At 43.7% G+C, this 18,965-nt stretch overlaps 1 protein-coding gene and 1 long non-coding RNA gene across 2 annotated transcripts in view; both read right to left on the bottom strand.

The window, feature by feature from the left end:
- Window positions 1-2,261, bottom strand: part of LOC307022756 (myosin heavy chain, skeletal muscle-like) — a gene marked incomplete at its 5' end in the record, with an annotated part of 48,325 nt that extends 46,064 nt beyond the window's left edge. The window contains 2 exon segments of the mRNA XM_079655649.1: window positions 1,753-1,809; window positions 2,175-2,261. Of these exon segments, the coding sequence (XP_079511775.1) occupies window positions 1,753-1,809; window positions 2,175-2,261 (144 nt within the window).
- Window positions 2,262-9,674: 7,413 nt separating this feature from the next.
- On the bottom strand, window positions 9,675-11,289 carry LOC307022876. Its single transcript, XR_013803497.1, has 2 exons — window positions 9,994-11,289; window positions 9,675-9,774 (listed from the first exon to the last, which is right to left on the bottom strand). It is a non-coding gene; the product is annotated as an uncharacterized lncRNA (long non-coding RNA).
- Between the last annotated feature and the right edge of the window lie 7,676 nt (window positions 11,290-18,965).

The raw sequence follows: 18,965 nt of genomic DNA, 5'->3' as shown, positions 1-18,965 counted from the left end.
ACAGCCAAAAAGACAGCTTTCCAGATACACCAATTAGCAAATACATGTACAAGCAATACTGCAACATACTGTTCCAGCAATGTCCATTACACTATTGTATACTGGGTGTGTGTGCATTTGAGTGCATGAGAACATTCCTCTGTACAGATATATGTGTGAGTGGATGGCATTCCAGTTGTGAAAAGATCTCTTGAAAACAGTGCTGTATGTCAGCCTTTATCTCCTGATGATATTTCCCTGTCGACTTGCGGAGCTGAGCTAAACAATAGCCAGCCTGTGTGCAGAGGTATGCCGTGTTTGAGATCCTACTCTAAAACAGATAAACAACTGCATGTCTCTACCTGCCTCTTTCATTGCTCTGAGGCTTTGGAGGCTGCTGGGGGGCAGCTAGCACCATTAGGAATGCCACCCACCATGGGGAAAAGTCGGCTAGTCGTCACTCTATTCAACACTCAGGGTGATGTATGTACTTGTGCATTTCTGCCTTTAAGTACTGTCACATGAATACAACATGCAGGTCTTAAGAGGGGAAACAAAGTATTGTACCATAAATACACATGCTTTTTTAAGAAATGTGTTTGTGTGTGTGAGAGAGAGAGAGAAAGCAACACTGAGCTACAGACGTCATATCTCTAGTAGAACATGAAAACCGATACGTTTCACTGAAGCTTTCCCTCATTCACCTGGCTCAGGCTCAGAAACCTGTGTTTGGCTCACTCATCGCTCCCCTGCGCACCACTGGCTGAGTCAACATGCAGGTCAGCACCACCCAACACCACTCACTCTATGCACAACGCTTTGAAGTAGGAATGTTTCTCTGTTGTTTGTGTGTGGCTCTCCGTGTTGGGTAGATAGTTACTAAAGTTAGGCATTACATATTAGAAGCTACTTCTTAAAAAATAAATGCCTAGTTTACTCAATTACTCACTACTGAAAGTAATTAGTTACACAACTATACTAGATCAACACAAATCCTTAAAATCTAATGAGGACAGTAATGAACACAGACCTCTGTTTCTGCTATTTGTTTGAACATCATGTTTTCTTTAGCTCAGTTTCATCATAACACTGGTCCAGGTAGATTCTAAAGTGTTCCTGTCTGATGGAGCCTTCCTGCCCCTTGACGGTATCTTGCTCATTATGTTTTGGAAAGATGGCGATTCCACCGTAGAAACAGGCAACATTTTCTCCACGATTTTTACTGAAACAAGCCTGTTTATCTCTGCTATGAGACATATATATTTTCTGTCCTCCCATTAGGCAGATAGTTTAAGACCTTAAAGTAACCCAAGTAATGAGATAATTTTGTGCTAAGTAACTGCAATGTAGTTACTTCTGTTATCAAAAGTAACATGTTACATTACTGCATTACAGACAGATGTAATCTGATTACAGTAATGCGTTACTTTGTAGCTTGTTACCCCCAACACCGGTGACTCTGATGTTGTCATCCATGTTTTCTGCCTCACGTGAGATCAAGATTATTCCCTGACCACAGCTGCATGAAAACCAAGATTTATGTACTATTACGTTTTTTTAAAATTGTTAACACACTACAATGACACGAAAAACATAATTAAATAAAGTGATACTCGTACCCCTTTTCCACCAAAGCGGTTTCAGGGCCAGCTGGGAGCAAGTAGCCTATTCGCATTTGGAACCAAAAAACATTTGTGGCTCGACACATCTGACCTTTATTTCATCAAGGGAGGGGGGAAATATTATACTGGGCCCGTTATAAGAGTATCATACCTTGGCTCTGATGGCCTGCTCTGCTTCCAGTTCATCTTCCAGCTCCTCAATGCGAGCCTATAGAGAGAGAAAAAAGGTTTGTGTTGAAACAGTCTGTCTACATGTTGTTACGGATTGTGAAGGAAGCAGGACCCAAATGCAGATATAAACTAAAAAAACTCCTTTATTTCAAGGCTATGATATTAGCAAAGACAAAACAGAACACTCACCGCAGAACTAGTCAAGGCAAAAGACGAACCGACAAAGACAGACAGAAAACCCAGAACTTAAATACACAAAAGACTAATCACACAACAAGACACAGGTGAGGACGGCCCGGGGGCAAAGCAGAGTTCAAAAAGGGGAACTCGGACGGACAGCCCGGGGGCAAGGCAGAGTTCAAGGAGCAGCTCTCAGGGGAACGGGCAGGAGCCGGTGTTGACCGGACAGAAACCGGAGCCGGTGGAACGGGTGTTGGCAGGACCCCCGGCAATACAGGTGATGTCGAGGCCTCTAACGAAACAGGACATGGGATTGGCAGGGCCCCCGGTAGAAGAGTAGTCGGCGGGACCCCCAACGGGACAGGACACAGGACCGGCAGGACCCCCGGCAGAATAGTAGTCGGCGGGGTCTCCAACGGCACAGGACATAGGGCTGGCAGGACCCCCGGCAGAAGAGTAGTCGGCGGGCCCTCCAGTGGCACAGGACATAGGGCTGGTAGGACCCCCGGCAGGAGAGTAGTCGGCGGGGCCTCCAACGGCACAGGACATAGAGTTGGCAGGACCCCCGGCAGAAGAGTAGTCGGCGGGGCCTCCAATGGCACAGGACATAGGGTTGGCAGGACCCCCGGCAGAAGAGTAGTCGGCGGGGCCTCCAACGGCACAAGACATAAGGTTGGCAGGACCCCCGGCAGAAGAGTAGTCGGCGGGGCCTCCAATGGCACAGGACATAGGGTTGGCAGGACCCCCGGCAGAAGAGTAGTCGGCGGGGCCTCCAACGGCACAAGATATAAGGTTGGCAGGACCCCCAGCGGAACCTCCAATGGCACAAGAGTAGGGACTTGAGTGGAGACTCGAGAGGAAACTTGAGAGTTGACTTGAGAGATGGCTTGAGAGGGATCTTGAGCGGGAACTCGAGAGGAGACTCGAGAGGGGACTCGAGAAGTGACTTGAGAGGGAACTCGAGAGGTGACTTGAGAAGTGTCTTGAATGGGAACTCGAGAGGTGACTCGAGAGGGGACTTGAGAAGAGACTTGAGAGGGGACTCGAGAGGTGACTCGAGAGGAGACTCGAGAGGGAACTCGAGAGGGGACTCGAGAGGGGACTCGAGAGGGGACTCGAGAGGGGACTCGAGAAATGACTCGAGAGGTGACTTGAGAGAGAACTCGAGAGGTGACTTGAGAGGGAACTCGAGAGGTGACTTGAGAAGTGTCTTGAATGGGAACTCGAGAGGTGACTCGAGAGGGGACTTGAGAAGAGATTTGAGAGGGGACTCGAGAGGCGACTCGAGAGGGAACTCGAGAGGAGACTCGAGAGGAGACTCGAGAGGTGACTCGAGAAGGGACTTGAGAGGTGACTTCAGAGGGGAATCGATAGGGAACTCGAGAGGTGACTTGAGAGGGAACTCGAGAGGTGACTTGAGAGGGAACTCGAGAGGTGACTTGAGAGGGAACTCGAGAGGATACTTGAGAAGTGTCTTGAATAGGGACTCGAGAGGGTACTTGAGAAGAGACTTGAGACGGTTGACTCGCCAACAGAACACGAGGAGCTGGAGTCGGCTGGAGAGCCACCAGGAAACGAGGTGCTGAAGTAGGCCGGTATGCCGACAAGACTCGGGGAGCTGGCGTCGGTTGAACAGCCAACTGGAGACGAGGAGCTGGAGTCGGCCGGTATGCTGACAGGACTCGGGAAGCTGGCATTGGCCGGTAAGCCAGTCCTGGAGCCAAAACTGGAGTCGGAACCATGGGTACTGGGGCCGGTACTGAAGCCAGAACCATGGCTGTAAGGTCCGGTTCTGGAGCCGGAAACATGGCTGTAAGGTCCGGTTCTGGAGCCGGAAACATGATTGCTGGGGCCGGCACTGGAGCCGGGACCATGGCTGTAAAGTCTGGTTCTGGAGCCGGAAACATGGCTGTAAGGTCCGGTTCTGGAGCCGGAAACATGGCTGTAAGGTCCGGTTCAGGAGCCGGAAACATGACTGCTGGGGCCGGCACTGGAGCCGGAAACGTGGCTGTATGGTCCGGTTCTGGAGCCGGAAACATGGCTGTAAGGTCTGGAGCTGAAGCCTGGATCATGGCTGTGTGGGCCGGTTTTGGAGCCGGAAACATGGCTGTAAGGTAATGTACCATGGCTATGTGGGATGGTACTGGAGCACGGAACCATGGCTGCTGGGTCCGGCACTGGAGCTGGAACCATGGCTGTTGGGCGCGGAGCGGAAGCCTGGACCCCGGCTGTGTAAGCCAGGTAATGGAGTATGGAAGCAAAGCTGCGTGGGCCGGTACTAGAGCATGGAGGCATGGCTGCTGGGGCCTGCACTGGGGCAGGAGCCATGACTCTTGGGGCTCGGGCTGCTAGCTTGGCTTTGCGACTCCTTCTCTTAGCAGCCGCCTGAAGGCTCCGTGGACCTCCATAAGCCAGACGAGTTCCAGCATACGACTCCTGGACAGGAGCAGGAACTGGGGCAGAAGCATGGGTTGTCTTCAGACGGATCCCACCGAGGTATATGGTGCCAGGTTGGGAATCCCACCCCGGGATCATGGCTGTTGGAGCACGGGCTAGAATCCTGGCCCTGTGTCTCCTAGAGGCTCTTTGGAGACTCCGTGGACCTCCAACACGACCGTAGTCGGATCCGAGGAAAGGGTTAGAAGCGTCGGACCAGTCCTCAGGACAACTTGTGAAAAGCTGTAACCAATCCGGCAACAAACTTCTCAACCAAGGCATTTCGGCCACCTCCATTCGTGCTCTCTCGAGAATAGCCTCTTTGTCCTTCCTAGAAGAAGTTCCTTTCCACTCGGCATGAGAGCATTGAAGGGAAAAGTCTAGATCGGACAGATCTAACTCAAAATCTTCCATATCCGCTGGGTCCATATTCTTGGTCGGTTCGTTCTGTTACGGATTGTGAAGGAAGCAGGACCCAAATGCAGATATAAACTGAAAAAACTCCTTTATTTCAAGGCTATGATATTAGCAAAGACAAAACAGAACACTCACCGCAGAACTAGTCAAGGCAAAAGACGAACCGACAAAGACAGACAGAAAACCCAGAACTTAAATACACAAAAGACTAATCACACAACAAGACACAGGTGAGGAGGGAGGAGGAAACACAGGGGCCACAGGTGAACATAATCAGACAATTAGACACACCAGGGAAACTAACGACAGGAGAAACAACACAGGGAAAAGGACCAGACAATTAACAGGAGGAAAACATGACAGGGAAAACAGCAAAACACCCAAAACTAGACATAGAACGTGACATAACCTAAACATACAAAACTACCAACGTGACATGAGCCTAGGAGTGTGACACATGTGTAATACTACTAGGATATCAGAAGGCGTGCGGGTATCCTCCGGCCGAACAGGGCCTCTATCCTTCTGACTGTTTACTATTAATATTATATTGCTATTGCTATTTCACTTTGTGGTTTTTTGGGCGGTTTCAAATATTCTGCTTTTACTAGCAATTTGTCACGCCTCTCGTTTTTTTCTCAGGTAGCAATTAAGAGCAGGAATGTCCATAGCCACCATCATTATCTGTAGTCTAAGTGAATCTGCTATGTCCCGGCAGAAAGACGAATCAGTGCCATTTCCCTTACATTTGTGTTTGGTTAGTTGAACCCTTGTCCTGGCTGGAAGTATATGAAGCTTTTTGCCAAGCAGCATTAAGGACTCAACATGCAATGCAGTTGTTAAATTATTGTCATTTCATCCAATTCTTTAAACACTAGTCTGTGTAATGTACTGTATTTCTTACAAATGGATCTCATAAAAAATAAAAAAATAATCTTTTTTTATTTTAAAAATACATTTTTGTTTTTATTTTGGTGGTCTAATAGAGAACCGCAGTGACGCGTCCTAAAACCCGGAAGTAAGTTAGCATTTTTACCACGTCCAGCTCCTTTGACAAAAAGCAATGCAATTTCTCCATAGAATTTTGGAAAATAGCTCGAAATAAGGTCTGTGTTTGACACACATTGAAGAGACGGATCACGTTTTGTTCTACAACATTAAATACATCAGCAGTGACCCCGATGGCGATTTCTGAAGAGTTTACGTGTCTGAAAAACGATGGTTGTTAACAAGTGGCTGAATAGGATTACAGAAGTTGTCCAGGCCGTTTTACGTCATTACACCGAACACGTAAAACACTCCCGCTAAGTTTGTTTGCCCTGTTCGGCTTGAAGGCAAGTACCTGCCTCCTGCAAACGGTTCAAACAAACGCTTCAACTTGTACCATTTAGAATCTGTATGTTTGAATATCAATCTTAAGTCGGCGTGACGTTAAAGCAGCGACCCTGCTGTAGTTCGTTTATAGCATAACGTTGGCATTTTGCTTAAGGTGACTAGATTTATGATTCGAAAATTATAAAAGTAGGGTAGACATGTGGATATTATCCGGCTGAAAAAAAACGTGATCTGTCTCTTCAATTTGTGTCAACCACAGACCTTATTTCGAGCTATTTTCCAAAATCCTATGGAGAAATTGTATTGCAATTTTGACGAAGGAACCGGAAGGAGTTTACTTCTGGGTTTTAACACTGCGGTTCTCTATTGATAGTGAGGTGGGCTGATGATCGAAAGGTTGCGAGTTCAAATCCCGCCTGGAACACCACTACTCGTGTGCCCTTGAGTAAGGCACTTAGCCCTCAGTTACTCCGGGGAGAATGTCCCTGTAATTGGTCATTGTAAGTCGCTTTGGAATAAGGCGTCTGCTAAATGCCTAAATTGTAAATTATATTTTTGGGAGAATAAACCCCACAGATCCTCAACTCCGGTGTGTCTCACTCATTAACAACGCAACACAGAGCAACAAGAATGTTGTCTACAGTAGCCATGAACTTTCATGTATTTTCTTATTTTAGGGGGGGGTGGATGCGTGGGCCACCCAAATAGGTTGAGGGGCCTTTGGCTTTTCTTGCTTGTGCCCCCACAAATATAATCAAATTATGTGGGAAACACTGGAGCTGGCTTACTGGTGTGGTTTCCTGGTTGCTGCGAGACAGCGAGACATCACGAATGGACGCGGGAAAGGGGGGGTGATGAGGGGGCAGCAGCACCCCCATCTGCGAGGCTCCACTAGCACCTTCATAACACACAAGGGGACGGGTAATAACCGTAAAAGCTGGACATGGGACCTTTAAATAAGGAATACAGGGGACAGATAAATTAAGTGTGTGTAAAACGATTCTCCAAAAAGAAGGGCATGAGGAGATGAGGCTCTCACAAACCAGAAGTCTTGTGTGGTCTTTTTGGTTCAACCCAACTAAACTGTACAACATTTTCCAAATTGTTATGAAAGGGAAAAATCCAAAAGAAAGCGGTTTGCAGAAAGACAGCAAACTTGACCTGGTTTTGCCAAATAATGACTGGAAGTGAAGTTGGAAGTCATCATGTTGAATTGTTGAACAGTACAATTCCTTGATGTAATTTTCTGTGTTCCATTTTCAATAGGGATGCTCCGATTGATAGGCCGCCGATCGATATCGGCCGATACTCACTCTCTGTCGATTGATCGATGCTCTCTAAAAATGCCGATCGCGAGAGCCGATCGCATGACGTAAAATACATGACACTTTTCTCTGTGCGCGGCAAAACAAGCTCTACAAAATGGCTTCACCGGTCTGGCAGTATTTTAAGTGTCCGAAAATGACAATAAAATAGCGGTATGCAACGTCTGTCAAGCAGAAATCCTGCAGCTCCACCCACAGTGACGGACCGGTGAGCGGAGCAAAACACACACTAAGAGTTAGACCTAACACACTTAGCTATTTTATCAACCTCTGGAACAAGCTAAACTAGTTTAGTTTAAATGTATTTATTCTTCACTGTCGGGTCACTCATTACTGAATCAGAGAGCTGCATGAGATACTGACAGGCTGTCAGGAGAGAGAGAGAGAGAGAGAGAGAGAGGGAGAGAGAGAGGAAAAGAGCGCTTCCGCTCATTTCTCCCGTGTTATTATCCCAAGTGAATGTAAACTGGAATAATGTACTTCATTTGAATGTAATAATTATGTTGGTTGTTGTTTATGGAAGCGCCATTGAATGAGCCCCATTAACTGAGTTTTAAACATCACTTTAAATGGAAGATCCCCATAGGCCCCGCCCACTCGATCGGATCGGCGATCGGTATCGGCCGATAGAGAAGCGAAGTCCCGCCCATCTACTTCGGACCCATGGGACCCCGGAAGCGGAAAATTATACATTGAAGTCAATGGAGAGAGAAAAGTCATCTTTTGATCCCGTTTGAATTGTTTTACGTCGTAAAACTGTGAAGTTACAAAATGTTTTGTGTGAAACCGCTCAGTGAACTACAGGTCTCTGGTCTCGCACAATACGCGTCACCATCACAAAGATGGCCGTCACGTTAGCAAATTTCACCTGTTTCTTTCAGAATGAGGCGAAAAAGTATAAAACGAGGTGAAAATCACTACAAGTATGGGCATGTTGAGAGCTGTACATACACGAAAGGGGAATTAGTCGGTTCTGTAAGAGCCAGCATGCGGGACCGGCTTTACAAGGTTTCAGTGAGTAATATGAGTGCTCACAAGAACAAGATACACTCCCGTGTTTTGTTTTAGTTGCTCTTCAGATTGAAGCGGCCAGTTTTATATCGACTATATGTGTGATCTCCTTTTACATCTCGTTGTGTCATTTGAGTTTATTTGCTTTGTGTAGATTCAAGGATTTTGGTTATCTTGTCAATTTGTTTGGTTATCTAGGCACAGCTGTGTGTGACTCCCTCTGGTACACTGGTATGTGTTTTCCTAATGTAGAGAGCATTGATTAATTAATAAACTACACACTGACTCTAGATCCTGAGCAAATCCTTTTTTTTTGTTGATCAAATGTTTTTCAAAAATGTATTGTATATTATATAACAGCTGCACATCACAGACCGGAGTCTCTGCTACTGTGGACCACGAAGGAGGCGATCATCATCCCCATCCCCAAAGACCCTGCATGGCATGGAAATCTCCTCCTCCTGGAAAAATTCTACACCCAGCATATGCTCCCTGTGTTGGCCAGTAGAGAGGAGGACATTTAAATAAACATATTTTTAACACCCTCGGACTCTGCGTTGTGTTTCGTATGTGTGATGGGGTGTTATGCAGAGGGGAGGAAAACAGGACACAGCAGATTGGGATTGTGGTGGAGATGCTGAGCAGTTATTTAATTGTTGCATATAATTATTATTATTATTATACTGCATGCTTCTTAATTATTCATCTTTTGCTGTAACATGGATCTGTATGTAACTCTATATTTACTTGTTATCTACCACACTTCCTTCTACATCATACACCATCATTATACATGGTGTATATAGGATATATATATTTGTATACATATCTGTAAATTGTATAATTTTATTTTTTGTATTTGGGATTTCTCTTTTGTCCACTCAAATACACGTGGCCCTTTCTCTTTTCCATGTGGAAAATGGCAGCTGCATATTCTGCTTTTCTCATCTGGCTCCCTGTCTGCTCGTCTACAATGAGAAAATTATATAATTAATTACTAATAATCATTTAAACCTGTTATTACCAATATTTCACAAATTCTTCATGTAAACTTAAGAGCACAGCTGTATGTTGAGTGTCAACTTTGCTTGGTTCATCTTACTGGGGGCAGCTACATGGATGTCGGTGCAGTCCACAATAATTTTGCAGTTGAAGGCAGAATGAATTTATTATTGACTCAGAATGAAGCACAACTTCATGTCATACAATACATTGACTTTATTTGTAATTGTGTAAAAACATATGAGCATTGATTAGCAAGCAGGAGCTGCAGGAACAGAGAATGGTGATGGATGGAGCTGGGAAGAGAGAAGAATAAAGAAAACATCAACTTTATTATCGGATATTAAAAATTCAATTTCAAAACAAGTTGCCGCTCCTACAGTTTTCTAGTATGTAAAGACGATTTCACATGACCAATGCAAAAATATCACACTCAATACATGTGTGTCTCTGGGGGGTGCATTGTGCCTTTGATGTATATAAGTAATATACCATAACCAAATACTATTACGTACAGTGGAAATCAGGTTGCCAGAGCAGGTCAGTACAGTGTGCATGTTCCTCAGGGTCTCAGCAGTTACAGGTGAGGTAAAGAAAATAAAAGAGAAAAAGGTCAGTAACAACACTTTAAAGTAACAACACTGAATAATTATCTCTTTTACACAATGTTACGTCCCAACTAGGGGAAGAGGAATGCAACACACACCAGTATGTAATTGGTACAAATAATAATAATAATATTGACAAATAACCAAACAAAAGGAGGACTCTAAGAAAGGAGTCTAAAGACATACAGGGAAAATAAATACTAATATACTAAATAAAGAATGAAACAAAACCTCACTTTGAAAGTGGTACAACTAACCAAAGAATCAATACAAAACACAGCTAAACTAAAGGCAACCGTCACAGAATCCTAACCTACTCTAAACACTAACTAAGCTACTCTACACTCTAACTAATCACACACGTTTTAACCCTAGAACAAAGAGCAAGTAGCGAGAGGCATCTGTCCACATACAGAGCCTCCAGAATGATGATTGTCCCCAAGCTTTGTAATAATCTCCAGCAGGTGTGCGCCGGCTGTGCGCTGCGATTGGAGTGCCTCGGGCCCGGCGTGCTCCAATCGCAATCTTCAGGGGCGGACCAGGAGATGGCAGCCAATGCCGGGAGGGCAACCGCACAGCTCATTTACATAGAACACACACAGCTGAAAACACTCAGACGACCAGGAAGGCAGCAGCCGTAACACACAATGAAACACGTCCAGAAGAATGTCATGCAAAGCTGCCTGCCTGCCTTCCTTCAACTCTCCCTGAACTGCCTGATATTTTAATGTTCAATGTTAACCATTTGTGCAGATAGCATGAAGTAGAAAATATCCCCGATGCTAATGTGGCGTTAGCCTACAGTACCTCCCGCCCCCTTAGCACCTGGTGGAGGGGGCTACTCTTCAAATGTTTCACAAAATACTTACCATCATGACTACTCTTACGGTTTAACATTTTGGTTTACTTCATGTTAAGGCTAATACAAATGACAAGGCTAAGAAATGTAATGTAATGCTAACTAACATGCTCGCTACTAGCTAGGTAGCTAAATATTCCATGCAAAACATGTATATTACCTGATATGTTTGGTCCAACGACTCCTGGTCCTTTCATCAGACGGGAAGGGATAGAACGAGCAAGTGGTATGATCACTTTTGTGATTACAACCTGGTACAAAGCACACACGCATCTTGTAAAAGTGAATTTATTGGAGCAATCTCTTATATTTATTGGAGGGAATAAATCAGTTATGAGATCTTCTTCTTCTTCTTTGCTTTAATTGCGAGTCCAACCAGTCTTGGACCATTATCGCCTATGACATCACTTACGCGACCCAGAATGCGATTTGGGATTTGTAGTCTTTCTAGTTGCGTATTTTTCATGGTCTTATATTTCAACAGTTTTACGACAAAATGTGACTTTTTTTACATGGAAATGATTGTTTAAGATTGACAAATATCATATGTGTCATTCGTGACACAATTCAAACGGGATCAAAACATAACTTTTCTCTCTCCGTTGACTTCAATGTATAATTTTCCGCTTCCGGGGTCCCATGGAAGCTCCCGGAAGGGGAGGGACTTCGCCTCTCTATAGAGAACCGCAGTGACGCGTCCAAAAACCCGGAAGTAAGTTAGCATTTTTAGCACTTCCGGTTCCTTCGTCAAAAAGCAATGCATTTTTTTCATAGGGTTTTGGAAAATAGCTCGAAATAAGGTCTGTGGTTGACACAAATTTAAGAGATAAATCACGTTTTGTTCTACGACATTAAATACATCAGCAGTGAACCCACTGGTGATTTTTGAAGAGTTTACGTGTCTGAAAAACGATGGTTTTTCAATTTCATTTCAAACCTTTATTTAGACAGATTGGTCCCTTGAGATCATCGATTTCATTTACAAGGGAGACCTGCATCATTTAGTTCCACATGAAACATAAAAACAACATACAAACAACAGAGGATATCATATTTACATATTCAACATTTACAAATACCCAGAGTGTCAGAAAGCATTTCATTTAGACATGCCTTAAATACATTCAGAGAAATAAAAATGCTCAATTTCAATTTTGCCTGTAGACTGTTCCAAGCAAGTGGAGCTGCGCACATAAAAGCTGTCTTACCTAAGACAGTCCTTACAGTCCAGTCGGTTGTTACCGAGTGGCTGAATAGGACTACAGAAATTGTCGAGGCCGTTGTACGTCATTACGCCTAACACGTAAACACTCCCGCCAAGTTTGTTTCCCCTGTATTCTGCTTGAAAGCAAGTACATGCCTATCTTTAGTATCTGTATATCTATATCTGACCATTAGAATCTGTATTTTTGAAATTGTCGTTTTTAACACCGTAGTTTTACAAATTATAGAATAATTAATTACCAGTGTTTTCCAATTTTACTCGGCAGTTCGTTTCGTTAGCTAACGTTAGCTAAAGCTAGCGCTACTAGTGTTAGAAATTAAAATCAATGTTTTAATGGAGAAATGTAGTTTAAACATGCCGTCAGTTTTAATGCTCTTTTATACTGAAAAACCAGAAATTCTTGTGCACAAGCAGTTAAGCTTTTATTCTGAAAATCCTTCATCTACGGTTAGCATTTAGCATGTGGCTAATATACGATTTCCTGAAGAGGTGAATTTAGTAGCGAAATGATATGGAGTGGTGAAAACCGAAGCCTACTGATTTAACACTACAACTATAGATGTCGAGATACTACCATGCTGAATATTAAATGAAGGTACAGTTTATTTGAATACATTATTGTTTACAGACGAGAGTAGCATGTGACAACATCCGGAATGACCGGAAACCAAACGAGCCGAGAAGTATTGTTTAGAGTATTGATTACAGCGTTTAGAATGTGTTAAATTAAAAGTGATGAAAGAGAATATGAGGAGAAACGGCGTGTTAAGCATATATTGAATGTGAAAAGAACCTATCCTCTGTTTAAATGCAATAATGGACATTGGAGACGAGGCGAGCCGGCTGGCGGGGAGGAGCCAGCAGAGGATATATAACAGCACCGGAGGAGAGATCCATTCTCTTCTCTTCCCTATCGAGGAGCGGATCACAGCTGTTTGTCTGACTGAACAATATCATGCTTGTGACCAACCCGCGCCTTTTTTAATTAAAGTACCCAATTGAACTTTCACAGAGACTCCATTTAGTCTCATTTTAAAGCTTCTCTCCTGGTCGGGAGAATAACGAACACAGTTAACACTAGTTAGCCACGCAATGGTTTGTTGCTTTGCTCCGGGTTGCAGCCACAGGTCTTCGCATGAAACGTGCTTGTTCTATCGTTTCCCGGCCAATGTTTTCCAAAGGAGAGTCTGGATTCGTGCCATGAGACAAGCTGACGTTACATTTTTGTCCATGTCACGGTGAAATGTAAATGATGGGTAGTGACTTGTATCGCCGTTTTAGAGATGGCGCTGCTGAAAAGACCGCAACATAAGTAAAGATAATGAATACATCCTATTAAAACCTGCGTGGCTTATATAAGTCTAATTAGTACAAGCAGCATAACGTTTCACCATGTAACTAAAGATTGTAGTCAGGGAAATCAGCTTGACATATTGAACTAATAACAAATCAACTCTGGCTGGCAGAGAACTCTCTGCTCCATAGCTTCTCTTGGACGTAAAATCACATGTACATTTTACATTTATATTCAATTTGATATCCCATCCCTCACATACTTTTGTATATATAATAACTTATATTTTGTTTTTCTTGTTATGCTGCTGCAACACAAACATTTCCCAAATTGGGATCAATACAGTAATATCTTATCTTAATTCAATAAGAAATATAACTATTATAATTAGTGTAGTAGCTGACACCTATTTTCGATATGGATTAATCTAACATTTATTTCTTTAGTTCAATTTTGATCTATAAAAATGTCAAAATAGTGAAAATGTTCACGAGACTTATCAAAGTGCAAGGTTATATCTTTAGATGTTTTGTTTTAGCCCATGTACTGTATGTCTTAATGCTCTTATATGTGGCAGTGTGACTTCCATGAAACTAATATTTTATATCTTCCCAACAGACGAGCTGACAGGACACCTAACACTCTAACAACCACAACATTGCAAAGGCGAGTAAATGTAAATTAAAAACGATTCACAATTTTTTTATTTCTTCTTCTTTCTTGCAGTGAGGTGAAGCTGACCTTGCACTTGGTGCCAGTAAGGATGTTCCTCACGCAGGCTGAATGTTTCTCCTTCCTTGCTAACACAGAAGCCCTTGATTTGCTTCTCTAATTGTCATTTCCCTGGCTCCGTAGGGACACTTTACCTCCAGCACAGCGGAAGACTCTACCAGACCATCTGGAGATGCCCCCAACAATCCTGATAGGGAGAGCCACAAACCTGACTCATGGACCTGCATCTGGGTTGCAGTGGTGAATGCCCTGACGCCCTCACATTCATTCATAGTCCCCCACTGTACCCTGGCAATAAAGGAAGCATTCACACGCTTTGACCTCAGGACAGCTCCAAAGTTGCTGGCAGTCAACCTTCCTTTCCTGAACAAATGCCAGTTTGGGTTGGTTCGCTGACCAGTGGTAGCCACCTGAATTGCCCTCTGTTGCTCTTCAGACAATGCCATGCTTGCCACAATTTCCTCAGGTCCCTGATGCCCAACAGATTTGATAATTTCAGGAACAGTAAGTGTTTCCAAGCTGCAGTTTTCCTCTTCTGGCTCGGGGGAGAGAAGCCAAGAAATTCCTGAGAACCTGCCCCCGAGTCTGTCCCTCAGCCAGTCACGATCTTCGGAGGTGGGCTCTCTTGTCAGCGGGTTAAATTAGTTATTGGTTGGAGGAAATAGCTCCTCCACTGAATGCATACGTTTAGCTGCCTTTGGCTTTTCCACTGACAGGGGGTGTCAGTGCAGCTGAAATTGTGGATGGCAAAGATGGCTCATGCAGCCGCATGACTGCATTTCCATTCTCCACATGGGCATTCACATTTTGTGGAGAGAATTCCCTCTTCTCCTAGATACCTGTGGTGGTGGGATTGTTTTATTATTTAAAATATATTTACATTTGTAGAGCCTTCCCAATTATCCCTTTCATTGTTTACAGCCTAAGGTATGTTTATTTCATGGATATTTCTGTGTTTTCTGGTGTGTAATATTTGTAATCTTGGGGCCTCTTCTCTTTAACGTCTACATGCTACCACTGGCTCAGATAATGAAGAACAACAAAATAAGTTACCATAGCTATGCAGATGACACACAAATGTACGTCACCATTTCACCAGGAGACTATGCTCCAATTCAAACACTGAGTAAGTGCATTGAACAAATCAATGACTGGATGTGTCAGAACTTTCTCCAATTAAACAAAGATAAAACTGAGCTAATGGTTTTTGGAGTCAAGGCAGAACGTTTAAAAGTTAGCGCTGAGCTTCAACCTGCAATGTTCAAAACAACAGATAAAGCCAGAAATCTAGGTGTAGTCATGGACTCTGACCTGAGTTTCAACAGTCACATTAAAACAGTTATTAAATCAGCTTGCTTTCACCTAAAGAACATATCTAGGATTAAAAGACTAATGTCACAGCAGGATTTGGAAAAACGTTCCCATACTTTTATCTTCAGTAGACTGGACTACTGCAATGGTGTCTTCACAGGTCTCACTAAAAAATCTATTAGAAAGCTGCAGCTGATTCAGAACACCGCTGCTCGAGTCCTCACTAACACTAAGAAAGTGGATCACATCGCTCCAGTTCTGAAGCCTTTACACTGGCTTCCTGTGTGTCAAAGAATAGATTTCAAAATACTGCTGCTGGTTTATAAAGCTTTGAATGGTTTAGGCCCAAAATACATGTCTACCTCCTGCTAAATTATGAACCATCCAGATCTCTCAGGTCTTCAGGGACTGGTCAGCTTTCTGTCCCCAGAGTCAGAACTAAACATCGAGAAGCAGCGTTCAGTTATTATGCTCCAAATATCTGGAACAAACTCCCAGAAACCTGCAGCTCCGCTGCAACTCTTACTACTTTTCAATCCAGGCTGAAGACTTTTCTTTTTGTCGCTGCTTTTAATCGAACTATTCATATCTTAGACTGCACTGTAACCTTTATCCATGTATTTTTTCTTTTAATGTTTATTTGATTAGCTTTTATTTTTAATGACTGATTTTAAATGCCATTTTCTTAAAGGTCCCATGTCATGCTTTTCCGGTTAACTTATTACCCGTCCCCTTGTGTGTTATGAAGGTTTTTCTGCATGTAAACGGTGTGCAGAGTCAAAAACCTTAAAGTACACCATGAAGCGAGTAAAAATTAATGTCTTTCATTTTTTGTAAAGCACTTTGAATTGCCTTGTGTTGAAAAGTGCTATATAAATAAACTTGCCTTGCCTTGCCTAATAAAGATTTCATGTGACACATAAAATGGATTTGTTGATGGGAATTAATATGAATAAATTAACTCTAGGATAACGGTACTCTTGCTATCACTACTCAGCGACACTCATGCTAGCCCTGACAACACCGATAAGCACACCTTCATCTAGGCTGCACTGTAACGTGTCCTGACTTGTAGTGGTTCTCTCCTCTATACACTCTTCTTGTCATCTTTGTAAAACGATATGAGACTGGTAATTGACACAGCCATGACTTCTAGTTAAATTCAGTGTTGCTAAAATGAATAGCTTTGTTAAAATATGCAAGCACGCGAAAGTCAAAGTCAGCTTTATTGTCAAAAATTCTACATGTGTTATACATCCAGAAATATCGAAATATCGTTTCCCACAGTATGACATGTATACATAAAACAAAACAAAAGGGCCTAGATAAACATGGTACACATTAAACAAAACAAAAAGGGCCTAGATAACCGGGGTATACAGTTTAAAATGTTAATATATTTAAAGTGTTCAAAGTGCAGTTTCAGTGCAAGTCAGTTGAAACGATCTTAAGTTGGCGTGACGTTGAAGTCGTGCGACCCTGCTGCTGTACTGGCTTTTAGTTCGTTTATAGCATAACGTTAGCATTTCGCTTTTGGCGACTAGATTTATGATTAAAAAATTATAAAAGTAGGGTTGACATGTGGAGATTATCCGGCTGAACAAAACGTGATCCCTCTCTTAAATGTGTGTCAACCACAGACCTTATTTCGAGCTATTTTCCAAAATCCTATGGAGAATTTGCATTGGTTTTTCACGAAGGAACCGGAAGAAGTTTACTTCCGGGTTTTACGACGCGTCACTGCAGTTCTCTATGCAGGCACGCGTTTGTAACACCAGTTGGCGTAATTCTCCAATTTAACCCGGATTTTACACCAACCTTTATAACTCTGTTACACATACATCAAATTTAAAACAAAATGTTTAAAAAGTACACAGATAGCGAACTATATTAAGAACACTAATAAAAGTATAGTAAGATAGCAATAAAGCAGTAATTTACAACAAAATAGAATGCAGTGAATTATAGAATATAAAATGTGAAATATAAAATATGTGCAGTAAGCAATATTTAAACAATTTTATTGTGTGCATTAATGTAATGCATATAGAGTCTGCGTTGTGGCAGAGGTAAAGTGTCAGTGGGGGGGCCGGGCCTTGTTTAAGAGGCCGGTAGCGGAGGGGAAGAAACTGTTCAGGTGAAGAGAGGTTTTGTTCCTGATGGAGAGAGGTTTTGGTCCTGATGGAGAGAGTTTTTGGTCCTGATGGAGAGAGGTTTTGGTCCTGATGGAGAGAGGTTCTGGTCCTGATGGAGCGCAGCCTCCTGCCAGAGGGGAGGGGGGTGAACAGTTTGTGTCCAGGGTGGGAGGGGTCGGCCACTATCTTCCCGCCTCAGGGTTCTGGAGGCGTGCAGGTCGTGGAGGGATGGCAGATTGCAGCATGCTCTTATCCTTGGCTGTGGCGTACCAGATGGTGATGGAGGAGGTGAGGATGGACTAGATGATGGAGGTGTAGAAGTTCACCATCATCGTGTTTGGCAGGTTGAATTTCTTCAGCTGCCTCAGGAAGAATATCCTCTGCTGGGCTTTTTTGATGAGGGAGCCGATGTTCTGCTCCCATTTGAGGTCCTAGGCGATGATGGTGCCCAGGAAGCAGAAAGACTTCACAGCAGTTACTGGGGAGTCACACAGAGTGATGGGGGTGGGTGGGGCTGTGGTCTTCCTAAAGTCCACAACCATCTCCACTGTCTTGAGAGCGTTGAGCTCCAGGTGGTTGTCCCTGCACCAGGTCACCAGATGGTCCATCTCCCACCTGTAGGCAGACTCGTCCACACCAGAGATGAGTCCGATGAGGGTGGTATAGTCTGAACTTCAGGAGCTTGACAGACTGGTGACTGGAGGTGCAGCTGTTGGTGTACAGGGAGAAGAGCAGAGGGGAAAGAACGCAGCCTTGAGTGGAACCGGTGTTGATGGTCCGGGGGTCAGAGACGTGTTTTCCCAGCCTCACGTGCTGGTTCCTGTCAGACAGGAAGTCTGTGATCTACCTCAGGGCTCGACATTAAGGGCTGCCCGATGGCCCAGGGCCATCTAGTATTTAGCTCGGGCCATGAAGCCTCACCTGCTGGTTGCCCGATCGGGCAATCTATTATGCCAGTGTCATGCAGCTTGCGGATCCAGTAATGAGTGACCCGACAGTGAAACTAAACATATCTATAACTAGTTACGGTACTTTGAGAGGTAATTAAAATAGCTACGTGCGATATTCAAACCTTAAGTGTGTGTTTTGTCCGCTCACCGCTGCATGTGATCATGCAGAGCTGCGTGTCGACTCGTCAGCAGCAGCTGATCTCTCTCTCCCGTCAAATTAGACTTCACTCGCGTTTATGTCCATACCGATCAGATCCAGCTAGTTCTAGCTAATGATATGACTACCTGCTTATTAAAAGACACCTAAACAATAAGTGTCGCTATGCAACCGGGTGAGGCCACACAGTATAGCGCAGCATTATGCATTTGTTTA

The sequence above is a fragment of the Notothenia rossii genome (assembly GCF_949606895.1).
Source record: "Notothenia rossii genome assembly, chromosome: 10".
NCBI classification, from domain to species: Eukaryota; Metazoa; Chordata; class Actinopteri; order Perciformes; family Nototheniidae; genus Notothenia; species Notothenia rossii.
This window is presented reverse-complemented; position numbering and strand designations above follow the sequence as displayed.